General features: G+C 38.9%; 1 protein-coding gene across 2 annotated transcripts in view; it reads right to left on the reverse strand.

The window, feature by feature from the left end:
• Nucleotides 1-24192, reverse strand: part of ADAMTS3 (ADAM metallopeptidase with thrombospondin type 1 motif 3) — a 293355-nt gene that overhangs the window by 130290 nt on the left and 138873 nt on the right. For both annotated transcript variants that reach the window (XM_069594325.1, XM_069594324.1), the window contains exon 4: nucleotides 13856-14012. In XM_069594325.1, the coding sequence (XP_069450426.1) occupies nucleotides 13856-14012 (157 nt within the window). The remainder of the gene's footprint in view (nucleotides 1-13855; nucleotides 14013-24192) is intronic.

Below are 24192 nucleotides of genomic sequence, written 5' to 3' on the forward strand. Positions count from 1 at the left end.
TAGTCAGGAAACCCAAAGGGGGATTCTAAGGCCACAGGGAGGTAAAGGGGAGTAAAAATCAAAATAGAGCAGCACAGTTTATCAATAAAAAGTTGTGTTATTTATTTTGAAAATCAATGAAATCCCAGGAGCTGAAAAACAGATCTTAATAAATCAAGGAAATAATTCATATTATAAGGTGGTATATGGCAAAGGGTAGAAATGAACTTTTAAGAACTATGAAATTTCAAGGAAAAAAAATAACACTTTCATTTAAAAAAATGACCCTCAAGCTGGATAATAAACACTAAATAGAGGTGACAAGAATATATTCCAAAAAAGAGTAATAAAAAACAAGGGACACAATAAGGAAGCTTATTTAACTACATTAGATATTTCTTCCAAAGTTACATCTAGCCAGACACAAAAATTTCTTTTTACTTCTAATAAAGATGAACATGTAACATTACTTTTGAAACACACTGAGTTTGGATGTGTTGTTGTTGTTCAGTCGCTAAGTAACGTCCAACTATTTGTGACCCCATGTATTGTAGCACACCAGGTCTCCCTGTCTTTCATGGTCTCCCAGAGTTTGCTCAAATTCATGTCCGTTGAGTCAGTGATGCTACCTCTCTCTCTCATCCTCTGCTATCCCCTTCCCCTTTTGTGTTCAATCTTTCCCAGCATCAGAGTCTTTCCCAATGAGTCAGACTGTTTATAATTATTCCACGATTAAAATTTTAAAATTATTTTTCTGTATAATAATTTAAAAACTAAACAATGCATGTAACAGAGAACCCGTATCTCTGCCCCATCCCTGAACACTCTGCTCAGAGATTGAGGAGGGCTCAGGGATAGCATCAGACATTCTGTTGGGCATGTTACTTAAAAATTTTTAATGTTAAATATGGGTCACAAAGCCACTTACTGGGAAGCCTTTGGGCTAAAACTATACTAAAGAAAAAACATGTTTGCCAATCAATAGCAGCTAAGACACTGAATCAATCTGGTTGAATTAGTTATTATATAAAAAACAAACCAAACAAAAATCCTTGAGGTAACATGATTTATATATGTGTGTTTTCTACTTTTAGTTATTAATAATAATGTCATGATCACCTCATCACTATTATCTCTCTACCTAAACTTTTGTCTTGGTTCCTTAGGATTGTCTTCCTTTCTTCCCAGTCATCACTTCCAGGCATCCTTCACTATCAGCCTGAAGTCCCTCAAGCACTTCAGCCTTCACTGGTATCTCTAAAGTCACTGAACATGTTTCCTAGATCAGTTATTAAAAAGCTAAATTTGTAACTGATGAATTGCATTTTAAAAAATCAATCTTGGTATGTATCTTTATCAATCTTGGAAGTATGGGTTTCCCTGGTGGCTCAGATAATCTGCCTGCAATGCAGGAGACCCAGATTCGATCCCTAGCTCGAGAAGATCCCCTGGAGAAAGGAATGGCCACCCATTCCAGTATTCCTGCCTGGAGAATTCCATGGACAAAGGAGCCTGGCAGGGGGTCACGGGGGTCACAAAGAATTGGACAGGACTGAGCAACTAATACTTACTTATAGAAGTATATTATACTCTATGAAGCAGGGCAAAGGTTAATAGAATTTTGCCAAGAAAAGGCACTGGTCATAGCAAACACCCTCTTCCAACAACACAAGAGAAGACTCTACACATGGACATCACCAGATGGCCAACACTGAAATCAGATTGATTACATTCTTTGCAGCCAAAGATGGAGAAGCTCTATGCAGTCAACATAAACAGGACCAGGAGCTGACTGTGGCTCAGATTATGAACTCCTTATTGCCAAATTCAGACTTAAATTGAAGAAAGTAGGGAAAACCACTAGACCACACAGGTATGACCTAAATCAAATCCCTTATGATTATACAGTGGAAGTGAGAAATAGATTTAAGGGCCTAGATCTGATAGACAGAGTACCGAATGAACTATGGAATGAGGTTTGTGACATTGTACAGGAGACAGGGATCAAGACCATCCCCATGGAAAAGAAATGCAAAAAAGCAAAATGGCTGTCTGGGGAGGCCTTACAAATAGCTGTGAAAAGAAGAGAGGCGAAAAGCAAAGGAGAAAAGGAAAGATATAAGCATCTGAATGCAGAGTTTCAAAGAATAGCAAGAAGAAATAAGAAAGCCTTCTTCAGCGATCAATGCAAAGAAATAGAGGAAAACAACAGAATGGGAAAGACTAGAGATCTCTTGAAGAAAATTAGAGATACCAAGGGAACATTTCATGCAAAGATGGGCTCGATAAAGGACAGAAATAGTATGGACCTAACAGAAGCAGAAGATATTAAGAAGAGGTGGCAAGAATACACGGAAGAATTGTACAAAAAAGATCTTCACGACCCAGATAATCAAGATGATCTGATCACTAATCTAGAGCCAGATATCTTGGAATGTGAAGTCAAGTGGGCCTTAGAAAGCATCACTACGAACAAAGCTACTGGAGATGATGGAATTCCAGTTGAGCTGTTTCAAATCCTGAAAGATGATGCTGTGAAAGTGCTGCACTCAATATGCCAGCACATTTGGAAAACTCAGCAGTGGCCACAGGACTGGAAAAGCTCAGTTTTCATTCCAATTCCAAAGAAAGGCAATGCCAACGAATGCTCAAACTACCACACAATTGAACTCATCTCACATTCTAGTAAAGTAATGCTCAAAATTCTCCAAGCCAGGCTTCAGCAATACGTGAACCGTGAACTCCCTGATGTTCAAGCTGGTTTTAGAAAAGGCAGAGGAACCAGAGATCAAATTGCCAACATCCACTGGATCATCAAAAAAGCAAGAGAGTTCCAGAAAAACTTCTATTTCTGCTTTATTGACTATACCGAAGCCTTTGATTGTGTGGATCACAATGAACTGTGGAAAATTCTGAAAGAGATGGGAATACTAGACCACCTGACCTGCCTCTTGAGAAATCTGTATGCAGGTCAGGAAGCAACAGTTAGAACTGGACATGGAACAACAGACTGGTTCCAAATAGGAAAAGGAGTATGTCAAGGCTGTATATTGTCCCTCTGCTTATTTAACTTCTATGCAGAGTACATCATGAGAAATGCTGGACTGGAAGAAACACAAGCTGGAACCAAGATTGCAGGGAGAAATATCAATAACCTCAGATATGCAGATGACACCACCCTTATGGCAGAAAGTGAAGAGGAACTAAAAAGCCTCTTGATGAAAGTGAAAGAGGACAGTGAAAAAGTTGGCTTAAAGCTCAACATTCAGAAAACGAAGATCATGGCATCCGGTCCCATCACTTCATGGGAAATAGATGGAGAAACAGTGGAAACAGTGTCAGACTTTATTTTTTTGGGCTCCAAAATCACTGCAGATTGTGACTGCAGCCACGAAATTAAAAGACGCTTACTCTTTGGAAGAAAAGTTATGACCAACCTAGATAGCATATTCAAAAGCAGAGACATTACTTTGCCAACAGAGGTCCGCCTAGTCAAGGCTATGGTTTTTCCTGTGGTCATGTATGGATGTGAGAGTTGGATTGTGAAGAAGGCTGAGTGCCAAAGAATTGATGCTTTTGAACTGTGGTGTTGGAGAACACTCTTGAGAGTCCCTTGGACTGCAAGGAGATCCAACCAGTCCATTCTGAAGGAGATCAGCCCTGGGATTTCTTTGGAAGGAATAATGCTAAAGCTGAAACTCCAGTACTTTGGCCACCTCATGCGAAGAGTTGACTCATTGGAAAAGACTTTGATGCTGGGAGGGATTGGGGACAGGAGGAGAAGGGGACGACAGAGGATGAGATGGCTGGATGACATCACCAACTCGATGGACATGAGTCTGAGTGAACCCCGGGAGATGGTGATGACAGGGAGGCCTGGCGTGCTGCAATTCATGGGGTCGCAAAGAGTCGGACATGAGTGAGTGACTGAACTGAACTGAACTGAACTGATGGGAAAGCATATGTTAAGTACCCTATAAGAAATAAAAATAATATATTTTGTATCAATAGTAGACTACATGTTAGCCAAAACTCACCATTGACAATTATGCATTCTGTCTGCACAGTCTGTGAAGGCATAAGCTGTAGACACATATTCTATATCTGTTAAATACTTTAGTTTTCTAATGAACTAGCTGAATAATGTGAGCTTTTCCTCCCTTCTCTGTGAGATAGTCAATAGTAAAGATTGTTTAAAAGATACATGTTAGTACTCTTGTATCAAAAAAAAAGTCCCTGCTTAGATTTTCAGATTTCTTTAGTGTTCTAAAGACCCAGTTTGAAGATCTAATTTTAAAACTGGCTCACGAGATCATAGTCAAATGCTTGAGTCTGTTTTTACAAGATATCCTTGGCTAACTTTACTCTAAGAAATTTAACACAGTTGGACTGTATTCCTTTGGCTATGAAATAACTTTCACAGGAATGGCCATTAAGGTGGGGTTAAAGTATGTGTGCAAAGGGGTGGAACAGAGAATGTGTGTGATCCCATCTTAATGCAACATGTTCTTATATCAAAATATGTTTTCTAAAATAACCACTTATATTTTGTCTCTATTCGTGGAAGTATAAGGGGTATTCTTAATGGATTAAATACTGAGCACTTACAGTTTCCCTCTCCCATTAGTTTTTCTGCTGTCTATCACATTTAAGTTGTTCTTTTTAAGCTATAGTTACTGGAGCTGGGGACCGAAGTTAAGGGACTGCCTTCACGACTGTTCTTATTAATTTTTCCTTTGTTATTGCCAAGAACTGAAGAAGACTAAAACAGATGACCTCCCTATTTGTACTGAAGGATGGTTGGACATGGTACCTCTGTCACTTTCAACACCATTATTCTATCTCTGGACCAAAAGTTAGAAAAATCTGCAAAAGTAAGTAACTGGGCTTCTGAGGACTATATTTATGCTACTGTTCTCTAATTTGCATAAAAGTCACTTCTTATTTTAATCATATCAGAAAAAAAATCAGGATTCTATATTCACAAGGAGAATAAATTTGATATCTTCTTTTAATCACAAGTATTATAGAATTCGAGATAAAATTCCATATTTTCAGATATTAGCTAGAAAAAGAAAATAACTATCAAGCAAGAATAAGATTCCAAATTTATATATATAGACACTAGAAAACTGAAAATTCCAAGGTTCTCCTGATGACTCAGGATGTCCAAACTGTATCTGTGATTCATTTTAGATTACAATCATGAGGTAAGGTATGCTTGGGTTATAAAGATAATATTTATTTTTTCTGACATCAATTCCATTTTAATCTGGTTTTTTTTTTTTGCTCTTTTGTACTTGACATCTTATTATTCTTCATCCCAAAGTACATGTATATAGTCAGAGGAGACAAGATTCTAACAAAAGCCCTTTCAACAACCCTTTGATATATATGGTTTTTGCAACTACGACAATGTGAATCCCAGAAACAGAGTAATCTGTGACATGGCAATGATATTTTAAAAATATAATTATTCTTCTCTGCCTTCATGCATAGATAACTTGCTAATGACCCCCAAACTCTAGCTGGAAGACTGGGAAGGGAAAGGAAAGTACCTGTTAGATACTAGGATGGTTGCACCAAAAATATAAAGAGACTTGATATTCAACTTCTGCAGTTCAAATAAGGTTTTTCAAAATTAAGAGATCTGTAGGTTAAGAAAGAATTAATTTTCTAAATCTTCATAGCTCTCATGTAACATATCAATGCTAGGCCTGGAGACCACAATACAAAGGGTTTTTTTCATTTTGTTTTGTTTTTATGTTTTCCTCCTATAAGAGAAAGTCCTGGTCATTGTTAGTCTTAATCATGAGGCTAGAGTAGTAAGGAAAAAAATATTTAATTAGAGGAATAAAAAGGCAAGCTTGGCCCTTCTGATTCTGGATGGATTATGGAGAGGACACAGTGATTCTGATTTCTTCCCAGTTCCCTTCAAGGCAAAATCTCAAAAGAAGGGGCACAGTGCTAAAACACACATCACTGAGGACCTCCAAGGGCCAAAGCCTGTTCTCCCGCTCTATTCTGGGGACACTGGAAGGAGAACACTTAACTTCCTAGCACATCCAGTTGTAGCCACGGAAGCTGTGACACTCCTTGGTTCCCATGCTGTAAGAACGGCACCACCAACTCGATGGACATGAGTTTGAGCAAGCCCTGGGAGTTGGTGATGGACAGGGAAGCCTGGCGTGCCGTAGTCTGTGGGTTGCAAAAAGTCAGACACAACTGAGCAACTGAACTGAACTGAAAAATAGCACGATCGGTTTCCCGGGGAGCCTGTCATAAAGGACTGCTGAACCACCATGATGTGCTCGCACACAGAAGCTGTGGGCAGGTCACATGGGCTGGGGAAACATTAGTCCTAGCCAGAGCTGAGGGCAGTCTGCTGCGTCCCTGAGAGCAGATGGAGTCTGGTTGAGAAAGGCCAGCACTGAACGCCAGTGGGTCTCACAGTGGCCAGGCAGACCAGGAATATCAGCGCAGTGAGGCCCACTCAGCCAGCCAAAGAAGGCCACATACGAGTTAACATCTAAAACTTCTGAACGAAATAAAAAACGTGATGCATTCCGCATTTGGAATATCTCTGCTTTTCTTTTTCTTCTTTTCCCTCCAATATGTGCTACAAAGTCACCAATCTATTAATAAAAGGAAGGTCCAATTTCAGAATTCCTACTACTTAAACTCTTGGCTTCCCAGTTCCTTAATTTCTATTCAGAATACAAAACTTGAATTTAATTCAGATTATTTGAGTTACTTGATCAAAGTTGTCATAAGGTCACAAGAGTAGAAACAGAGTGGAGTGAAGTGCTACTAGATGCTATGAGTTGACCTCTGAGTCTCATTATAACTGGGCCTTATAACTAGGAAAGATGAAAAATCCAAAAAAGTTGGGACTTTACTCAAGAATAAAAATCCAGGTCATTAATACAATAACCACCTGAATAGATTTGGACAAAATGTTGGATTTTGTCCAACATCAAAGCTTATAGATCTCAAGTCTACAAAAATAATTCCTATGTATATCATGAAAGTTTATTAATAATTTATAGAAGTCTGAAATAACAGGATGTTAGAATATGTCTTCTGTAAATTTAAGTGGAAGAGAACCAGGGCGTGACAGTGTTTTAAAAATGCCCAGGTGAATTCAAATGATAGCAACCCCTATAACAACTACAAATACTTCCTCTGATTTTTCAAATGTTGGATCATCACAGATAAGAGAAAGGTGCTGAGAGACAAAATCAATGTACTAACCTGATTAAATTGATTGTACCCGCTTTAAACATAAATTGGAAGGTGCGTCTACTACACCTAGTGCTGATTTCCTCTGGACTTCCTACTGGATTCAAAAGCCAACCCCAGCATCACAGAATGAGAAGGGGCAATGTTTATTTGCATAAAATTCCTATATTGACTTTAACTGCATACATCATCCTAAATGGGGAATGGAGATATTGAAAAGCTGTCCTAATATCTTAATTTCTTGTTACCTAAAGGCTGTCCAATGGCATTTCACCAGCACAGGACATAAAAAGAGTCTGCTTTCATCACTAATTTGTCTCACCAAAGGGGGTATAAACATTACTTTCCTCCCCTGAGTATGCAAGGTAAGACCTAATAAAACTGAAAATGTGAAAACAAAACCTGCCAACATGCTGAAGCAGATGATTGCATTTAGAATATAAAAAGGTTTAGTCCCACACAGACTTTATTCTTAACCTTCAAAAACCACACATAAATCTATAAGTCACATTTAAGAGATATAAGCCTTGAGTATCGGCTTATACTCAGGTAGCATCTAAAAAACACTTAAAGACTATCCTTTGGACAAGAATATACACAAAATTTTAAGATGCTTGGTATTATTAATCAGAGCTCTGAAATAGTGAACAAATAGCACAAAACCAAAAGAACAAGTTAATGTGGAACAGCATGTAAGTGGTTATAATAGTTGTGAAAGATGAGAAGAAAACCAAACAAATAGACAAAAAAAATGAAAATTTGAATCAATGTCTCTTATCAAAAATTTTGATAGTAATCCAGCAACTTTGAATTCTCAACACCAGTTGTACATTTCCATATTCAATACCTTATTAGAGAAAACATGGACTTATATTCTGTGCACTTTAAGTCTGGTCTATATAAACACTCCTTTCATTGTACCTATTCATGAAGAGATAGAATAGGCCCAGTAAGACATGTTAATAAGGGAAACAAAGTATTATCTTTCATGTTTCACTTCTGAAAGCTCATTTAATCTTCGCTCTGCTTCCTGATTACTTTATATAATAATTCAATCTTCAATTGCCTCCTTTTGTCAATAATCATTATAAGTACCTAGATTATGAAACATGAAGAAACCAACCAGAAAAGGAATCCCATGTCATTAAGTATTTCTATGTGAAGCCAATGGGAGTTGCTCTGACAAAGAGCCGACCCTTAAATTATGTTATAGACTAAACTATGCAGCTGTGAAAATTTTATCGTTTAACATCTACCTAAAAGAATATTTGCTATTGACAGAACTTAATGATTTAGTAATATTATTGCTTCATTCATAAGAAAACATCTGCAAAAATTAAATTCTCTTGTTTGATTTTTTTTTTTTTTTGGTGGGTTACAATGCCCACCAAAGTTTCTCCTTGATTAGGGCATAGGTCATGAGAACTTCCAAATACAAAGGATTACAGCACCTACTGATGTGTCTACAGATCAAGGAAGGACTCTGTGCCTAGGAAGTTCCTAGTGTCACTAAAATAAGGAATAGTCTTCCCATTATTCTAGTTCTTGTTTCATAGTTCCATTCCCTGGCAACCAGGAGCAACTCCCAAATCATTTCTGACTTGTACATGTTTCCCACCTGGGACAAAGACACTCCTTCACAGCACCATGACAACCACACCAGCAACACAAGCACTTGGGTTCATGCAGGAAAATGAAAATCCTGAAAGGAAGCTAGGAGATAAAGGCTTACTATTCCTTGTTTCCCACTGGTAGGAAGTAATTACAAAAATTACTTTAACACAAAGCTTCTGCTGAATGAATAGTTTGTAATTTGAGGGGAGAAGCCTAAGGACCTAGAGATTAAGAAAAAAATTATGAGAAGCTGAATGATGTCATACAAGTACAGTCTATCCCACCCCCCAGAAAAATAGACTACCTAAAACAAACTACTTATTGATGACAGTGTAGACATTCTTAAGAGATGATCAGACATGTATTTTCCTTTTTATCTAGGTTTAGACTGATGACTGATTTAAACAGTGGTGGTGAATTTTATGACCCTTAAAGAGTTTATTAGCCATGTTTTTACCAAGTAAAATTCAAATCAGTAATATATAAAACAATTTTGTCCAAACTAAAGATGCCAAAAATGGATGTAATTTCCACACTCCCAAAGCAGAAATCAGAAAAAGAAGTAACTTCAACTCTCCCCCATGATGAAGTAGACAAGTTTCTTTATCATAAGCATGCCAAGCTTATATTTGTTTTTTAATGAAAAGGATGGTATTCTTTGCCAGAACCTGGGTGTGGTATGTGTTGTGAATACCTGCCAGTTCTGTACTGGAAGATATTATTTATATTGCCAAATATAAAACTGTTTTAGGTCTTATTCTCGAAAGAATAATTCTAGAACAGAGCACTGTATTTGTGACTTTATAAGTTCAAGTTCAATATATTTTTAAACAGATATTTATATTTTTCCACATTTCAAAAACAATGTAACCTCTTTAAGGGTCAAGGAAAGAAAATCTGTGCAATATATGGGAATGACAGAGGATTTGCTGATGTTGTTGTTGAATTGTACTATATAATCTTTCATCTCAACAGGTTCAAAGCTGTGACTTTTAATGAAACCTAGGTAAATATTTTTAAAGATAAAGAATCAAAATAAATGTTTGCTTTCAGTCAAGTGGAATACCTTAGGGCTCTTGAGTGTGGTAGAACCATACTTTTTTTTTCTTTTTTTGTTTGTTTTTAAGGACATAATCTTCTTTCCTATAGTGATAGGTAGCAAAGATCTTTCATGGGTTCCCAGAGTTGTGCGATGTTCAATTTCTGATTCTCACTGATATGGAGTTAGAAATTAAAGAGTAAAAGGCAAGCAGAGACATTCTAAGCAACCGTGAGCCAATATCTGCTACCTGACTCCCAAGATCACTTCTACCCATCCCCACTGCAACAGGTGTATAACAGTCATGCATTGACGTTGGGACATGATTTTGAAAATATACTGTGAATTTTTAAGAGCACTTACTGTCCCAATGGATCTTCAAAGTTAATATATCCAAAATTATTCTCACTTGTCATTCTTCATCAAGTCTATTCCAACTTCTCATTTGAAATACCTGAATTCTGGAAACAGAATTCTCTATAGTCTTCCAGATTAGGATTCTGAGTCATCCATGATCACTCTTCCTCTCTCTCTACTCCAACAACTACTCTATCAAATAACCCCATCTATTTTACTTCAATCTCAACCCAGTTTGGCTCGCTCTTTCCAACTCACTATTCCTGGACAGGGAGGTTTGGTGTGCTGTGATTCATGGGGTCACAAAGAGTCGGACACGACTGAGCGACTGAACTGAACTGAACTCCTCACCTAGTTCATGTCATAATTGGTTTTAACTTAGAACACTTTCAACAAACTACAGACCTCAGATGAATGGCATTTTTGAACCGCTAAACCGACAAAGCAAGAAATGTGGCCAGGCAATGTATGATGACTAGCTAAATAACAGCAGAGTATTTACTTACAAGGGCCTCACTGATGAAGCTGTAAAGGGATAGCAGTGCCTTGCTTATGATCAAAACTCTTCCTGATGAGTGTTTATATTAACCTATTAGAGAAATTTATGAAGACTGTGGCCCTCAAATACATTTCTTTCTGAGGAAGGCTTGTCTTATATATTTTATTCCTCTTCCTATAACTCATTGAAGAGAGACCTTGTATCTCCTAAAACAACATCCTATATTGACCCCCAAAATTACTATTTTATATCATACTATAGTTTTCACTTATAAACCAATGTATCTTTATAATTCTGGAACCTGTTTAATTTTACATTTCAGAATGATGGAATGAATTATAAAAATATATTTTTAATTTTCACTTGGAAAATATTTAGTCCATGAAAAATCTTGGCTCTCAGTCCTAAAACCAAAAAATCAAAAAGAATAATTTAAACATTATAGTATGGTATTTCAGGTTCTAAATTTGAATCTCTATTTACCCTAGGAAGATATTTACACTTTTAAAATATATCATTACAATTTAAGACTCTCCAAAGGAGGTAAATTGCTAGCACCAGCAACTCAGTTCAATGGGAACTACATATATAAGAAAATAAAAATTGTGAACTTCATACTAAGCTTTATCATGGAATATTCTAAGAGAACTGAATGGCTCGATTTTGGTTCCAGTTTTAAGGTAACTGAGAGTTAACAAAGGAATCCCTTTTGCTTTGACCCATAACTGTTGAAAACCTTTCCAAAATATATTACCCTAGGTTGTGGCTTACTTTTTACTATAAAGTAATCCTCTATTTGAAGAGTTGACTCATTGGAAAAGACCCTGATGCTGGGAGGGATTGGGGGCAGGAGGAGAAGGGGATGACAGAGGATGAGATGGTTGGATAGTATCACTGACTCGATGGACATGAGTTTGAATGAACTCTGGGAGTTGGTGATGGGCAGGGAGGCCTGGCACGCTGCGATTCATGGGGTTGCAAGGAGTCGGACACGAATGACCAACTGAACTGAACTGAATTCTCTATTCGCAATTGGAAAACTCTTTTCAGAGCCTGTCTTCTTAAAAATTCCTCATATAATCTGAGTATACTGATACTGATGCTTCTGGAATTTATATTTTTAATGGTCTCCTAAAATAATGTCCCAAATTAATTATATCCAATTCTTTTAAATGTATATACCTTGACTCCTGAATTATTTTGTCTAATATAACATCTAAAAATACAATAGGTATTAAATGTAATATTTCTTACAATTTTATTATTTCAAGAAAAAAATAATCTCTCTTCCCCTATAGATATCAGACTATTGGAAAGCAGCACAGACTGTTATTTATAGAAATAGATATCTTCAGAGACTGCAATGGAGGAACAGGGTGCAGTTTGGTGAAACTACAGTATAATAGATGGAGCAGAGGAGGACAGTCATAGGGACTAATCTGGTTTCCAGTCCTCCAAGACCATTCTATAGTCTGTGGGACTAAGCTTTTCTGAAAGATGTTTGTTGCTTCAAAAAAGATATTGCTTTTAACATACAACAATCAGGATTATAGAAAAAGCACTGTATCCTACTATCTACCCTTTGATATAACCATCATTTGATTTAGATTAACATTTCTAAAGCATGAAGATATTTATAAATGAGAATTCATGGCAATGCATTCACAACATTCTGATTTCTACTCACAGATAAAGAAACTGAGGCTCCAAAATGTTAACGACTAATCTAACAACTTATGTTGTACGGCTGTTACTCACATTATTATTATTGCTTATTATCATTATTATGTCTCTCTAACTGCAGAGTATATTTCCTTCCTATTATATCACAGTGACCCCCTGGGATAGATACACATTTCATAGCACTGCATCTGTTAATATGGACCTATTGTTTCAAATCATAAATTTCTCAAAAAATTTTCAGGCCATGTTAATTTTAAATGTATTTTAAATGGTATTATTTCAATTAATACCACATATAAAAGGAAGATGGTGGCATCTGAACCTCAGACTAATAACTAGGCAACAACTCTCAGAAGACATCGTTAATCTAGAAGACATATGGCTGCTAAATTAAGAAGAGTATCTGTATCCCTGACATTTCCCTAAGGGAAATTTCCATTGCCTTGAATTTAGAAAGTTGGCCTTACAAAAGAAAATACAGTTGACCCTTGAACAATAGGGGTTTGAACTACCTGGGTCGACTTCTAAGTGGATTTTTTTCTACAGTAAATACCACCATATTGTATGATCCACTGATTCCTAGTTGGTTGAATTCAGAGTTGGTTGAATCTGAAGATAGGGAACCTCAGATACAGAGGACCCACATGTAAGGGATGAGGCTACAAATCATATGTGGATTTTCAAGGGCAAGAAGGGTTGACACTCCAACCCCAATGCTGTTCAAGGGTCAATTGTATAGGCTTTTTGAGATTTGGCTAAAAAACAGATTCCTATGATTCCTTTATTTTCCATAAAGGGAATTTCAATACCAACTTTATAAAAACATCTCTTTAATACCAAGTTACTTTCCGATCCCATTAAAAAAAAAATAAACAGAAAACCTTGACAGGCAATAATTCACTTGACTTTAGAGGCCTAGCCTATCTTAAAATAAAATTTGACAGAATCATTCAACTAATTTTTACATTGTAAAAAGTTTTGCAAAATAGGAGAAATCAAATAGCATTCTTATTTTCAAATGTTATCTATCACGCTGGACTTCAAACAAAATACAGTTCTTTGCTGTGTCAATATATCTCATTTTAAAAGTTTTAAAATAATATTAATAATGCATAATTTAGATTATCTTTAAAGACACACTTTGAAAATTTAACCCAAGCTAGAGAAAAGTTCATTTTAATGTGAAAATTTAAAAGTAATTAAAAAAAATAACAAATTGGGAGAATGATGACTTGAAATAAAATAATACTTATAATATATATTTCTCTTATGCATTTATAAATGGCAAGCCATATGTCATAATTTCTAAATATAAGCTTCTTTTGCTTCTTCCACATTATACAAAGGCACACGACTATCACATTCTCTTAACTGATGGGAGAGTTGTTTTCATCATATCTTAGAACTACAGTTAATTATTGAGGCTTGTCAAAGATGCGTACCTCTGTAGTGGAAGTCTTGGGACGTGTCTATGGGAGCCCGTTCTACTGCTGATCTCTTGTAGACAACATGAATCCTTCCTTTTTCTTCCTCCATCTGCTTACCTCTTTCCAAGGGTTCAATGAAATACTCATCATTATCACTTTTTATCATTCCAGCCTAGAGAAAACATAAAACGTGTTACGTTAAAAGAAATATCCATCATCTTTAGCTTACATTTAGTTTTTTAAATGGTAAGAATACAATTTTTGAAAACTAATGACCTTTCTTTCCACTTTTGGTTATAAATTCAAACTGGTTAGTTACTGTTAGTTGTTCAGTTGTATCCAACTCTTTGCAACTCCAAGGACTGTAGCCCACCAGGCTCCTCTGTGCAGGGGATTCTCCAGGCAAGAGTACTGGAGTGGGTTGCCATTCCCTTCTCCAGGGGGTCTTCCCAACTCAGGGATTGAACTCACGTCTCCAGTATTGCAGGCAGACTCTTTACCGTCTGAGACACCAGATTAAAATGGTTAAGCCACTATAAATATCAGTTATTCAAAGGGAGAAATTCATATATGGTAGGAATAAAATATTCCTAGGTGTTGTTGATCCTATTTGTGATGCCAGTTGTCTTGCTGTTCACATTGTTTGCTGAACCCAGGGTAGGCAATGCAGGAAATCAGAGGCTGGATGAAGACTCAAGGAACAGTAGGAACTGCAAACACATGCATTTTCTCCTGGCTGGCACAGCAGCCATAACACAGCCTCTCTCCTGGCTGATGAAGCAGGCAGGAGAGAAGCAGCCATAGCAGCAGCCATAACATAACCATAATGTAGCCATAACATAACCCCATATAACACAACCATGCGTCACTCCAGTGTAGCCCTGATGCAGCAGCCGGGGCCTTCATGGTGAAGTTCATAACAGGCATACCACACAAAGGAGCCCATGGCCAAGTGAGTCCCTCGTGAGGTGCAAGTGAGTACCTCGTGAGGTGCATGTGATCTCAGCCGTTACATAACCCTGCAAAGTCACTGTTCATAGAACATGGGGCTAGATGGCGTGAGAGTGTGGGGCGAGAGAGCCTGCCTGGCAGCATCTTGCTAATTTGTTCTTTCCCTACATAAGGTAAAATCGACTTCCCAGGTGGCGCTACCGGTAAGGAACCCACCTGCCAATGCAGGAGACATAAGAGACGTGGTTTGATCTGTGGGTAGGGAAGATCTCTGAAGGAGGGCGTGGCAACCTACTCCCATATTCTTGCCTGGAAAATCCCATGGACAGAGGAGCCTGTCGGGCTATAGTCCATAGGGTCACAAAGAGTCCAACACGACAGAAGCAACTTAGCACACATGCAGATAAGGCAAAATAAGGGCTTTACATAGGGTAAGAATAAGAAAATCATACAGTCTCTATATAATTTCATCGGTCTATAGATGAAGCGCATTTATGTATTCTACTTAGCATTTTATCTCTAAAAAAAACTTACAGGAACATAAATTCAAGAAAAATCTCTGATTTCCCATAGTAACCCACTGTGGGGCTGTTATCCACTGCTGCTAAGTATCTCTGTAACCCATTTATATCTTCCCATCATATCACCATGGTATGAGAGGAATGAGTTCCATGGGGCACTCCATACATAAAGTTACTTCTGTCCTTAATTCACCTCAGTTTCATTGGAAACTCTATATTTCTAATATTTATTTATTTGAAGAACTAGCTCTAATTTTGCCGGTATTCATCTAATTTCATGATTTTACATATTTTGTTCCTTCTCCAGCTTCATCCTTTTGAATGAAAAGGTTATCTTGATATTCAGTTCCTTCCTTTCACCTCACTGGTGTTTTTATAACTCTGTTTCATCTTTGATTTACTTAGAAAACACCAGGACTATACTATTCACTACTACAGTTGAAGAGAAATGATAGTTTGTCTGAAATTTATTCTTCATTAATTATAGAGTCCACAGTACATTCAAATAGCTACAGCTCATATTCCTATTGTAAAAGTCACACACTAATTGTTATTTTGTTGTTCTGGTCTCTAAGTCATGTCTGACTTTTTTGTCACCCATGGATTGTAGATGGCCAGGCTCCTCTGTCCATAGGATTTCCCAGGCAAGAATACTGGAGTGGGTTACCATTTCCCTCTCCAGGGGATCTTCCCAACCCAGGGATCAAACTCACGGCTCCTGCATCAGCAGGCAGATTCTTTATGGCTCAGCCTTGAGGCAAGTCCCACATATACTAATGTTGTTGTTCGGTCACTCATTAGCTTCCCACCCTTGGCAATCCCACGGACTGTGGAACGCCAGGCTTTCCTGTCCTTCACCATCTCCCAGAGCATGCTCAAACTCATGTCCATTAAGTCAGTAATGCCTTCCAACAATCTCATCCTGTCATCCCCTTCTCCTCCTGCCTTCAATCTTTCCCAGCATCAGGGTCTTTTCTAATGAGTCCACTCTTTGCATCAGGTGGCCAAAGCACTGGAGCTTCAGCTTCAGCTTCAGCATCAGTCCTTTAAATGAATATTCAGGATTGAATTCTTTCAGGACTGATTGGTTTGATCTCTTTGTAGTCCAAAGGACTCTCCAGAGTCTTCAACATCACAGTTCAAAAGTGTCAATTAATAGTTCAGTGCTCAGCATTCTATATGGTCCAACTCTCACATCCATACATGACTACTGGAAAAATCACAGCTTTGACTAAACGGGACCTTTGTTGGAAAAATGATGTTTCTGCTTTTTAATATGCTGTCTATGGTTGCCATAGCTTTTCTTCCAAGGAGCAGGTATCTTAATTTCATGGCAGCAGTCATGATCGGCAGTGATTTTGGAGCCCAAGAAAGTAAAGTCTGTCACTGTTTCCATTGTTTCCCCATCTATTTGCCATGAAGTGAAGGGACCAGATTCCATGATCTAAGTTTTTTGAATGTTGAATTTTAAGCCAGCTTTTACACTCTCCTCTTTCACTGTAATCAACAGGCTCTTTAGTTCCTCTTCACTTTCTGCCATAAGGGCGGTGTCATCTCCATATCTAAGGTTATTGATAGTTCTCCTGGCAAACCTGATTCCAGCTCATGCTTCACCCAGTTGGGTATTTTGCATGATAAACTCTACTTATAAGTTAAATAAGCAGGGTGACAATATACAGGCTTGATGTACTGCTTTCCCAATTTTGAACCAGTCCATTGATCCTTATCTGGTTCTAACTGTTGCTTCTTGACCTGCATACAGGTTTCTCAGGAAGCAGGTAAGGTGCTCTGGCATTCCCATCTCTTTAAGAATCTTCCAGTTTCTTGTGATCCACATAGTCAAAGGCTTTAACATCATCAGTGAAGCTAAAGAAGATGTTTGTCTGAAATTCCCTTGCTTTTTCTATGATCCAACAGATGTTGGCAATTTGATCTCTGGTTCCTCTGCCTTTTCTAAATCCAGCTTAAACATCTGGAATTCTTCATTCACATACTTTTGAAACATAGCTTGGAGAATTTTAAGCATTACTTTCCTAGCATGTGAGATGAGTGTGATTGTATGGTAGCTTGAATATCCTTTGACATTGCCTTTGTTTGGGATTGGAATGAAAATTGACCTTTTCCAGTCCTGTGGCCACTGCTGAGTTTTCCAAATTTGTTGCCATATTGAGTGTAGCACTTTCATAGCATCATCTTTTAGGATTTGAAATAGCTCAGCTGGAATTCTATCACCCCCACTAGCTTTGTTCATAGTGATTCTTCCTAAGGCCCATTTGACTTGATATTCCAGGATGTCTGGCTCTAGCTGAGTGATCACACCATCATGGTTATCTGACTCATTAAGATCTCTTTTGTACAATTCTTGTGTGTATTCTTGTCACCTCTTCTTAACACCTTCTGCTTCTGTTAGGCCCATACCATTTTTGCCCTTTATTGTGCCCATCTTTGCATGAAATGTCCCTTGTTATCTCTAATTTTCTTGAAGAGATCTCTAGTCTTTCCCATTCTGTCACTTTCCTCTATTTCTTTGCATTGATGACTGAGGAAAGCTTTCTTATCTCTCCTTGCTATTCTTTGGAACTCTGCATTCAGATGGGTATATCTTCCCTTTTCTCCTTTGCCTTTCCCTTCTCTTCTCTTCTCAGCTATTTGTAAGGCCTACTAAGACAACCATTTCAGCTTATTTTCACTTTTTTTTCCTTGGGGATGGTTTTGATCACCACCTCCTATACAATGTTGTGAAAATTTGTCCATAGTTCTTCAGGCACTCTATCTATCAGATCTAATCCCTTGTATCTATTTGTTACTTTCATTGTATAATCATAAGTGATTTGATTTAGATCAGGTTTTAGAAAAGGCAGAGGAACTAGAGATCAAATTGCCAACATCCACTGGATCATAGAAAAAGCAACAGAGTTCCAGGAAAACATCTATTTCTGCTTTATTGACTACGCCAAAGCCTTTGACTGTGTGGATCACAAGAAACTGTGGAAAATTCTGAAAGAGATGGGAATACCAGACCACCTGAACTGCCTCTTGAGAAATCTGTATGCAGGTCGGGAAGCAACAGTTAGAACTGGACATGGAACAACAGACTGGTTCCAAATAGGAAAAGGAGTACTCAAGGTTGTATACTGTCACCCTGCTTATTTAACTTCTATGCAGAGTACATCATGAGAAACGCTGGACTGGAAGAAAGACAAGCTGGAATCAAGATTGCCGGGAGAAATATCAATAACCTCAGATATGCAGATGACACCACCCTTATGGCAGAAAGTGAAGAGGAACTAAAAAGCCTCTTGATGAAAGTGAAAGAGGACAGTGAAAAAGTTGGCTTAAAGCTCAACATTCAGAAAACGAAGATCATGGCATCTGGTCTCATCACTTCATGGCAAATAGATGGGGAAACAGTGGAAACAGTGTCAGAATTTATTTTTGGGGGCTCCAAAATCACTGCAGATGGTGATTGCAGCTATGAAATTAAAAGACGCTTACTCCTTGGAAGAAAAGTTATGACCAAGCTAGATAGCATATTCAAAAGCAGAGACATTACTTTGACATTACTAAGGTCCATCTAGTCAAGGCTATGGTTTTTCCTGTGGTCATGTATGGATGTGAGAGTTGGACTGTGAAGAAGGCTGAGGGCTGAAGAATTGATGCTTTTGAACTGTGGTATTGGAGAAGACTCTTGAGAGTCCCTTGGACTGCAAGGAGATCCAACCAGTCCATTCTGAAGGAGATCAGCCCTGGGATTTCTTTGGAAGAAATGATGCTAAAGCTGAAACTCCAGTACTCTGGCCACCTCATGAGAAGAGTTGACTCATAGGAAAAGACTCTGATGCTGGGAGGGATTGGGGGCAGGAGGAGAAGGGGATGACAGAGGATGAGATGGCTGGATGGCATCACTGACTCGATGGACGTGAGTCTGAGTGAACTCCGGGAGTTGGTGATGGACAGGGAGGCCTGGTGTACTGCAATTCATGGAGTCGCAAAGAGTCGGACATGACTGAGCGACTGAACTGAACTGAACTGAACTGAATGGCCTAGTGGTTTTCCCTACGTTTTTCAATTTCAGTCTAAATTTTGCAATAAGGAGTTCATGACCTGAGCCACAGTCAACTTCTGGTCTTGATTTGGTGACTGCGTAGAGTTTCTCCATCTTCAGCTACAAAGAATATAATCAGTCTAATAAAATCTAACATTACATAGACTAATATAATTAATATTAAATGAATATAACATGCACTAATATGGAATATTAATTTAAATAGCAGTACATTTATTTGAAAACAAAGTTGAAAAAATAATGTATTAGTGTGGAATTGTAATTATTCGGAAATATTTATCAGATCTATGTCATCTTCTTCTGAGGCTCTTATTCTTTATTTTCAAATGTGAGGTTACTCACTGTCATGGAATATAGGCAAGGGAATATAGGAATATAGGGGAAGGGGGGATGATTCCTACCCCTTCTAACTGCTGGTCTAATTTCTCTACTGCTCCGTATCAAGCAGCACAGACATGAAATGTAGGTAAACCTTGCCTCATAGCATCTGTTTTCAGCAAATATGCCTATAACTATTGCTTTTCTGTTGCACTCACATCTGTCCCCATTTTCTATTCTGTCTTCCCCTCCTAGATATGCTCTCACCCCCGCTCCCTCTGTGTAAGCCCCAGAGGGCATTCTCAGAAGCTCTGGTGTCTCCATGTGCCATCTCTACATCCCCCTAACTACTATGCACATTCAAACAGCCTTTGAATTTATGTCACCTTGTCTTACAAGGAAATATCACTACAGCTTTTCCACAGTGGTTAGTTTTACCCTCTTGAAAAAACTTCTACCCTTTCACCACAAAGAACATTGAGCTAGTGGGCATTCAGTAGTAATGCTGATCTTCCAGAGACAACTCCAATATCCAAGTTGTTTCCTCATCTGGTCAATTACTTTTCCCCTAGTGCTGTACTGAAAAAATGCTTTTTTTCATAAGTGGCCTGATTAGATCTTGACCCTCTTGTTAATGGATTCATCTCCTCTACACACACAATTTCCAACATTTTCTCATGCTTTTCAATTTTTGGTTTAATCTCTTTAGCATTAATGTCATATTCTTAAATCTCTTTTTCTCAGTAATTTTGAATTCACTTTTTTGATGGGTTAATAGTATTCATAGATAGTGAAAGTGAAGTCACTCATTCGTGTCTGACTCTTTGCGACCCTATGGAGTGTAGTCTGCCAGGCTCCTCTGTCCATGGGGTTTTCCAGGCAAGAATCCTGGAGTGGGTTGCCATTTCCTTCTCCAGGGGATCTTTCCAACCCAGGGATAGAACTCAGGTCTCCTACATTGTGGGCACACTTTTCCCCATCGGAGCCACCAGGGATAATGTTCATAAAACACTTGCAAACTAAGCATAAACATAGTAAACATATAAAAAGTTAACTAACAGGACTACATCCAAGGCTGAAATGTTCAGCCTCATTCCTAATGCTGCCTGTTGATGGGAGGCAGTGTTAACTGGCTTTATTATGGAAACACAGGTCTGTTATATATACCAAAGTCTACAGATTGAAGTTTATCAGTATTCATCTTCATTCAAGTCTTTTTTTTTTTTTTTTGCCCTAAATCCATTCAGTCACATTGTTCTGTAAAGTCTCTTCCATTCTTTTCCCATCTATTTACACTGACCTTAGTTACAGACCTCATCATTGCTCATTTGGATTACAGAAATTGCCTCCTATTGTGAGACTTTCCATAGATCACAACGATTCTCCAGATAAGTGCCTAAAACTGAGTGGAAACAGTGGTCACTGAAGCAGCCAGCAACCTCTTAGCAATGGGCAATGACTACTGGGGACACTTGAAAGCCATGGGGAAAGCAGGAAGGATTAGCCCACATGCCATCAAAAATCATTTCTACATACCTTCTGTTGGAAATGTTCAAATCTCAGGCCCCATGATGTTACTTTCTCCACTAGGTCACAGGTAAAATTTAAAACATCTAACCCTCCCCCTTAGAAGATAATGAAAATTTAAATGAGGTTGAGGCAGAGTCATTGGCAAGGCAAAAGCTGGATCACATAACCTGTGATAACTCCAAGGACAGGATCTCTTCTTTAAAAATTTTTTTCATTAGAATATAGTTGCTTTACAATATTGTGTTAGTTTCTGCTCTATAGCAAAGTGAATCAGCTATGCAAATACATACATACCCTCTTTTTTGGATTTCCTTCCCATTTAGTGAGAGCCTACCCTTTTATTCATCATGTAAGCAAAGTTAAATGAAAAAAAAAAAACTTATCTAACGCACTGTACCGGATAACCTTAGTAAAATAAAAATTCTCAAACACATGGTTCATCTACCCTCCAGTTGAGGGCAATCTAGCCAAATAAATGAAATATATGTCTAAAGGTATTCAGTGATGTATATTATGAAAAGTCCAGACAGTAAATGATACCGGCACTTGAAAGTCAAATTAGGGAGATTCTTTGCCCACAAACCTACTGCACAAGCCAACTGTCAAAGGAGCTCTTGATTCTCCACCCAAAATCTATTTCAGCTGAAATCTCCCTAATGCCTATGGGAATTTCAATTTGGCCATTGTTATTGTTCACTCTTCCACATAGCACAGCAGCCAAAAATTACTATTTCAAATTATGGTATCATTTTAGACAAGCTAGAATGTGATAACAAATGGACAGACTATGTAAGGGCTCAAAACATCAGGTGCTGCTTTCCTGCTCACATAGAAGCTCAGAATATTTCTAGGTCAGCCAGGCGGGGGTTCTGCTCCACAAGCCACGTGGGTGTCCAGACTGACGGTGGCTCTGCCATTTCAATACGGGCTGCCATGTTTGCCCAGTCCGAAGGGGGAACAGCAGGAGGAAGCCCACACAGAAGATTTTTTCTGAGTTAGCCCTGGTCATGTCACCGGTACCGCTTACTTCCACGGGCAGGATACAGTCGCATGGCTGGCTCACAGCCGATTGCAAAGTCAGGAAACAGAATCTGGCTGTGTGCCCAGGGAAGAAAGACAATGGATTTTGATGAACAGGTGGCCATCTCAAACTCAGATAAGATCATGTCACTCCTTCACTTGAAACACTTCATTGCTCCCCCTTGCACTTAAAACCACAATCCTTCAAGGCCTGTATCTCCCCAGCCCGGCCTATCGACCCCCAAGAACTGCCCCGTCCCCTTACTTCCAGTGCCCCAGCCTGAGGGGCCTGTGCTCAGTGTCGCTTTTCTTTTGATATTCCCACCTTCTTTATGGCCTCAGACTTTGAAACGTTGTTGGTTCTATTTAGAAGGGTCCTCTCACGCCATGCCACACTTCCCTTAGCTGGCTGTGTTTTATTCTCCAGGTCTCCGTTTAAAGGCAGGTGATGCAAGAGACATGAGTTTGATCCCCGGGTGGGGAAGATCCTTTGGAATCAAAAATGGCAACCCATTCCAGTATTTTTGCCTGAAAAATTTCATGGACAGAGGAGCCTGGCAGGCTACAGTCCACGGGGTCACAAAGAGTTGGACACAACTGAGTACGAATGCATTATGATCACAGTTTAAATGTTACTTCCTTAGAAATTATTTTCTGACTCCACCCGCATATAGACTAGGTATCCCCATGTAAATTAGGGCCTATCTTTTAGCCAATTAGTCTGACAGAGCAATGTATTTTCTCTCACAGCCCTTAACACAAATCCCAGGTTGACTCATCTAAGTGTTACCTTTATTATTTTCTGTCTCCCTCACGGAACTGTTGGGATTCCCTGTTGGCTCAGATGATAAAGAATCTGCCTGCAGTGTGGGAGACCTGGATTCGATCTCTGAATTCGGAAGATCCCCGGGAGGAGGGCATGGAGAATCCCCGTGGACAGAGGTGCCTGGCGGGCTACAGTCCATGGGGTTGCAAAGAGTCAGACGTGACTGAGCGGCTAAGCACACAGCATGTGCCGCACTGTCAGCTCCTGAAATGAACTTGTGTCTCGTAAGTCACCTTTGTCTCCTTAAGTACCAGCACAACGGCCACACAAAATATGCCTTCAATATATTTTTGATGAAAAGTGACATGAATGCAAGGTAAAGGGAGGGGATGGAGAATTTTTAGAGGTTCCTGGTGGGAGGATTGCTGTGTTGGCGGTGTGAGAGAAGGCATTAGAAGTGAGACAGTTCAGGCTTGAACAAAGGTTGTGAAGCGCAAAACCCTAACACATGCTTGAGGGCAGTGGGTACCCCGCTCATTCAGAGCAGAGTCTGTGCAGGGCAGCTCTGGGAAACAGCTTACAGAAGATTTGTGTCACCTTGTATCTGAATTTTAACTTGTAGCATGGAGAACAACTAAGGTTGATCAGATGGGCTAAAAGAAAGTGGGATTTTTAAGATAATTTTTTTTATTTATTATTTTTGTCTGTTCTGGGTCTTTGTTGTTGTGCAGGCTTTTTTTGTAGTTGTGAAGAGTAGGGGCTACTCTTGGATTGCCACGTGCGGGCTTCTCACTGCCTTTGCTTCTCTTGCTGTGGATCTCGGCCTTTAGGGCACAGGGGCTTCAATAGTTGCCGCATGTGGGCTCAGTAGTTGTGGCTTGCAGGCTCTCAAGCACAGGCTCAATAGCTGGGGCACATAGGCTTAGTAGTTTCACCACACGTGGGATCTTCCCAGATCAGGGACTGATCTTGCGTCTCCTGCACTGGTACGCAGACTCCTTACACTGAGCCACCATGAAGACCCGTGAAGTGATAGTTTAAGATTTATCTGAGGATTAAGTTCCAGATGGAAGAAAGACTAGGAAACAAGCAAGCATGAGGCTAAAAGTTCAGGTGGCAGAAGTAGCAACGGGAAGAGAAAAGGGGAAAGATGCTGGGAGCCAGCATGAGGAACTCCGCC

Source organism: Ovis canadensis, chromosome 6, assembly GCF_042477335.2.
Source record: "Ovis canadensis isolate MfBH-ARS-UI-01 breed Bighorn chromosome 6, ARS-UI_OviCan_v2, whole genome shotgun sequence".
Taxonomy (NCBI): domain Eukaryota; kingdom Metazoa; phylum Chordata; class Mammalia; order Artiodactyla; family Bovidae; genus Ovis; species Ovis canadensis.